Source organism: Arachis duranensis, chromosome 4 (assembly GCF_000817695.3).
Source record: "Arachis duranensis cultivar V14167 chromosome 4, aradu.V14167.gnm2.J7QH, whole genome shotgun sequence".
NCBI lineage: Eukaryota > Viridiplantae > Streptophyta > Magnoliopsida > Fabales > Fabaceae > Arachis > Arachis duranensis.
Window position 1 is genome coordinate 91,994,200 of NC_029775.3, and position 5,490 is coordinate 91,999,689.

Here is a 5,490-nt window from a genome sequence, read left to right on the forward strand (position 1 = left end):
AAGATAATGGAGAGATTGAACAAGATGTAAATCATAGGATCCAAGCGGGTTAGTCAAAATAGCGTAGTGCGTCTGATTTTATATGTGACAAAAAATGTCTTTAAAACTTAGAGGTAAATTCTATTATACTGCTATCAGACCGACTATGCTTTATGATACAGAGTGTTGGCCGGCCAAAAGGGAGCACAATCATAAGTTAAGTGTGACAGAGATGAAAATGTTGAGATGGATGAGTGGTCATACGTAATTGGATAGAATAAGAAACTAAAATATAAGAGAGAGAGAGAGAGAGAGAGAGAGAGAGAGAGAGAGTTGGAATGTGGAAAAGATGATAGAATCGAGTCTCAAGTGGTTTGGACATGTGAGAAGAATACCAACAGAGCACACAGTTAGCAAGGTGGATGAGATGGAAGATGAAGACCTAGGAAGACCATCCATAAGGTGGTCGAACAAGATCTACATGTAAATGTCTCTCTGTAGACAAAATACATGATAGAGCTCAACTGCATCTTTTGATCTATGTAGTCGACTCCACCTAATTGGACAAGGTTTCGTTGTCGTTATCGTCAACTTTTTAGTTATAAACTAGTGTATGAACCCGTGCTCACCACGAAAAAATTTATAAAAGTAAAAAAAAATTATATGCTTCGATATATAAAATAAAAGTACAAAATAATTATTATTTTAAGAAATTTATAAAATTATTATCAAAATTAAAGTTTAACCTAAAAAAAGTGAGTAATAATTATTTTATATTTTTAAGGTAAAATAATTATACACTGATACATAATTTAAAATAAAATTAAAATATTTACATTAGAATACTATTTTTTTAAAGACTTCTCTATAAACAATATTGATGGTTGAATTTGCAGACATTCCTACGTGATTCATAAGTAAAACTTTTAAACATCTCTTACTCTTAACTCTTGAAAGTGCCACATATAGTTGGCCATGTGTAAAAATTGGTTTGGACAAGTACAATCCAACATGAGATAAAGTTTGTCCCTAAGACTTATTAATTGTGGGTACCATATTCATTTTTGGAATCAAAGCAATATGACCAACATTGTTACTCGTTAAGATTTCACATTCTATGACGTGATTTTCAAACTTCCTAACTTGTAGCCTTGTACCATTACAAAGACCACTGGATTGGTCAATATTCCTCAGTAACATCACCAGAACACCAACCTTGAGTATTAATTTATGTGGAGGCAAACCAGAGCAATTTATGCTATTTAGTAATTCAGGACCATAGAGATCAGTTGACTCTCCATATTCCCTTCATCCATACAAATGGAATCCGAACTAAGATACAATTTTTCCCCTCCAAGAATGATAGCCATCAGATGGTTGTTGACCTCTTCAACGATGTCTAGTGTGGGAGCCAGTATGGTTCTTGCTTTGAAAAAATCCTTTGAGGACATGTTTTCCAAAATATTTGGATAAGAAAAATGAACCAACTCATCAAATGCCTGGTCCGAAGAAGGAATAACAATATCTCCAAGAAGACATATCTCAGATTTACCATCCATATTGTCACCTATTAGACCATCACCAACTTTCAATAATCACTCACCAAATTGCTCTGTCTCATCTTGATCTGAAGCAGTCGTCCCTACAGAGAGTCTCATATTTTTTGTTAGTTTGAGCACCTGACAAAACTTCCAAAGGTAAGACGAATTCACGGTTGAATGTACGATATCTTGTCTCGATCCTCGTGGAATGACAGGAAGAACTTGTCTAAAGTCTGTACCTAGTACAACCACTTTTCCTTCAAAGGGTAAATCTTTGCTATATGTTGGAGAACACCTCATGATATCACCCAAGCATTTATCACGCGCTTCATAGCAGTACCTACTAATCATTGGAGCCTCATCCCAAATTATAAGTTTGGCTTTCAACAGCAACATTACTTGAGGGGAACCAGGTTTGATGTTACATATAGAATCCTCAGTTATATTCAGCGGTATTTTGAACCTTGAGTATGCCGTTCTTCCATTAGGAAGAAATAAATATGCAATACCACTCGAAGCAACGTTTAACACTATATCACCCATTGAGTGAATCTCAGCAGACATAAGGTTCCAGAAAAATATTTTTTCAGTATCCCCATGACCATACACAAAGAAAAAACCCCCTTCATCACAATACACAGCTGTAACAATTTTAGCGAATGCATATCTCTGCTCAGCTGTTGCGATGGCTAACATATCTGAGGCATTTTTCTTTATATCATCCCTGTTAAAGTTTAGCTCTTTCCTAATAACCCTTTTGGTTAACAAAAAACTATCAACTTCAATTGCTAAATGCATAGGAGGATAGTCTTTTAAGGTTTGACCATAGGAATGTAAGATCTTGTCTATATCCATTAAGCACAACTGCTTAATCTCATCATCTGACATTGTTAACTCTGCATATTATACGATACTGTAAAATTCAATCAAACTAAAAATAATCAATAAAGAAGAACTTTTATCATTGTAATTAATAAAAACTCACCCCTCATGTTCATCACGGCTCTCTGTCGATACAAAATATCATCTGAGAGTTCATGCCAACATCTATCCCAGACATGTTCTAGTCTTGAGATATTGTTGGATGTTAATAGAATGACAAATAACCTCCTAACATATGATCCTGAGGCCTATGAACTTGCTTCCTTAATTGCATCAATGAATTCTTTGTCATCTTGTAAGAGTCCAAGGGCGAAGCATGCATCTCTATACATAGCATAAATTGTTCCTCCTACTGTTCTTATATCTCGAAAACTCATACATCCTCTTTGAGTATTCAAGAGAAGTCGTTGGTAATATTCTTTAGTATTTGCTGCAAAAAACTTGGTTAAAATCCCACTTTTAAGTTGTTAAATGGATTAAGCTACGCTATTTTAATTATTATGTAGCTACACATCCGCATAAGAATAATTTTCCTAAAAAAATATAGAAAAATAAAAAATTATATAATCTACAGATTATAACTGTTGAAAGTTATTTGAACATTTATTTTCTAGTATAGATAAATCGAATAAAATGGACGTGGGGTACAGGCTATTAAGATTTTAAATTTAAATCATTAAATAAGTAAGATCAAAATTGAATATAAACTCGTCATTACCTGCAGGTACATGAGTCAACCTTCCAATTGCGAAGCCTTTCTTTCGAGAAAACCATTTTGAAGAATTGTCCTTCCAAACAAACTTGGTTGGAAACTCAGCATAAGTCAGACTTCAAGTATAGGAATATGACATGTTCTCCGCCATCCATCCCAAAAACATGGACTTATGAGATATTGCTCTTTCGACGATATCATTCACATTAGAAGTTTCACCATAAACCACAGGTTGCTCATCCTCCAAATGGAGTGGAAGTATAATCACAAATGGTTTTTTCTCTTGGATTTTGTATCCAAATAGACACCAGACTGCCTCACATGCCAAAATATACCTACAATCGTAGTAATTCCTAATTTCGTCAACAACTTGTGTGGCTTCTGACGGATCACCAACATTGTATAGAGTAGCTGTTACGTGGTCATTACCCTTGTGTACATACTTAAACAGATACTTAATAGAACTTGTTTGGCATGTGTATTCCACATTTATGTGGCACCCAAACTTGAGCAACAATTTTAGATTATACGGAACAATAAACTTATTGTCTAGTACACATTCCCTTTTCTTTATTGTTCGACCGTTATCAGTACGCCTATATTTGGGAAATCTGGCCTCATCAATGAGTGTTCGCTGTCTAAACTCTTTAGGATAGAACTTTGAACAGGATCCATTCTTCATGCAAGGTGAATTTTTGTTGTACGGACCACATGGACCATGTACCATATAATTTTGAACAGCTCCATGTAGATTTGGCCTTTTATTTTCATCAGAAATCTTAGATGTTATATGTTTGTCTATGTCATCCGGTGTTTATGGCTTGAACTCGTTACTCATGAATAAAATGATATGTGCATGCGGAAGCCCTCTCTTTTGAAACTCTACAGTGCAAACGTCTGAAAATTGAAAAAGACAAATGAGCAAAGCATTACAACATAAGATTTTAAAAAAGCGTTGCATAAACGTAGACTTACATCCCAAAATTTTGCCAAAGATTTTTCCCTCTTTTAGGTCATCAATCAAACCATCAAGTTTGATCTTGAAAACTCGACACAATATATCAGGACGGTTTTCTGCCTTCAATCCAATGGAACTCACTTCTCTTTTTATCTTATCCCATTTAGGGTTACAGGTCATGGTGATAAAATAGCTATGGTATCTTGCATATCTGTAAATTGTAAATGCATCTTTACAATTATTCATCATATACCTAGGTCCACCGGTAAAAATACTGGGAAGAATGATTCTTTTGCCAAGCCTTGCAGCATCTACATCCCCGTTTATAAGACTTTCATGCAGATTTTGTATTTATCAACCCTCAACTGTGGTTGTTTACACCTAAAGAATGTTAACCTCTCTGATTCCACCATTGTGTAGGCATCTACCAGAAACGGTTGGAATAATCTCTTTGATTTCAAAATTAATGGAGATTCACCCGTCCTTTTCTGTAGTTAAAAAGCAAAGAATTGTCGCAAAGTGATTGTTTTGTTTTTCTTTGTAGGCCTAGTGGAGATAGAATCTAATGTTGCAATACCCAAACGAAATCCATCCTCCCCATACGGAAATAATAATGGATATTGCAAGGCTAAATAAGATGGATGAAAAATATCAATCTGCTTGAGCTTTCTAGATTGACTCTCTATAATAATATCTCTATCTTTGCTAAGTTGTTCGACATCGCCATCAATCAATGTAGCCACTTCAGATGCAAATGGCAAGTTGTATGTCCTGCCATCTGTAGTCCTTTTACTAATCAACTTAAGCTTTATGTTTGTGCAATTTTCCTGTTGGTACGAAAACTCTTTGACAAACTATTATATTTGTCTAGCATGTTTCTTAATATTGCCACAATTTTTCTATCCTTCTCATTTATAGCTTCATTAGAACTGCAAAAAAAAATTTATGTTATTTTCTCTCACAGATAAGAAATAACTAAAAAAATTGACTGGTTGCATGAAAATTACCAAAGTGTGCCTATTCGATTATCAATCTCATTTTCTGTGTCATAGATATATAGTTAGGCAAATGTTGGTTGCAAACTATCAGGAGGAAGTAAGCTACCAATGCTATGGTAGTTTTGACCCCCAAGCTTAAAAATTGGAGGGCAGTCCCATTGTTCATCCCCACAGTCAATTTTTTTAGCCATTGATGTAAAATAAAATATTGAATTAAACGTCCTTATATTTTTTAGGAAATGAATACTTCTTTGATCTCCTCCAGTATGAAGCTGAATGAGCTCATCAGGAGGCATAGAAAGTAGAGGAAGCTCGATCTTTTCTTCCATACAACATAATGAAAACTTTGGTTGGGGCGACTGTTTGGATTTAGCAATCCTTTCTCCAGACCACATTCATGTTTTACAGTGTTGACATTGA

General features: G+C 34.8%; 1 protein-coding gene across 1 annotated transcript; it reads right to left on the reverse strand.

Annotated features, from left to right (window-relative positions):
- Positions 1 to 1,241: 1,241 nt before the first annotated feature.
- LOC107484879 (uncharacterized) lies at positions 1,242 to 2,408 on the reverse strand. Its single transcript, XM_016105425.1, has 2 exons — positions 1,664 to 2,408; positions 1,242 to 1,546 (listed from the first exon to the last, which is right to left on the reverse strand). The coding sequence occupies exons 1-2, from the start codon at positions 2,406 to 2,408 to the stop codon at positions 1,242 to 1,244; spliced, it is 1,050 nt and encodes a 349-aa protein (XP_015960911.1).
- Between the last annotated feature and the right edge of the window lie 3,082 nt (positions 2,409 to 5,490).

What these genes read in the sequence shown, in the direction of transcription:
- LOC107484879 (XM_016105425.1), bottom strand. Translation starts at nt 2,408, where the DNA reads ATGTCAGATGATGAGATTAAGCAGTTGTGCTTAATGGATATAGACAAG. An exon ending in GTCTTACCTTTGGAAGTTTT is followed by an intron (nt 1,547 to 1,663) that starts GTCAGGTGCTCA and finishes ATGGTCTAATAG; the next exon opens with GTGACAATATGGATGGTAAA.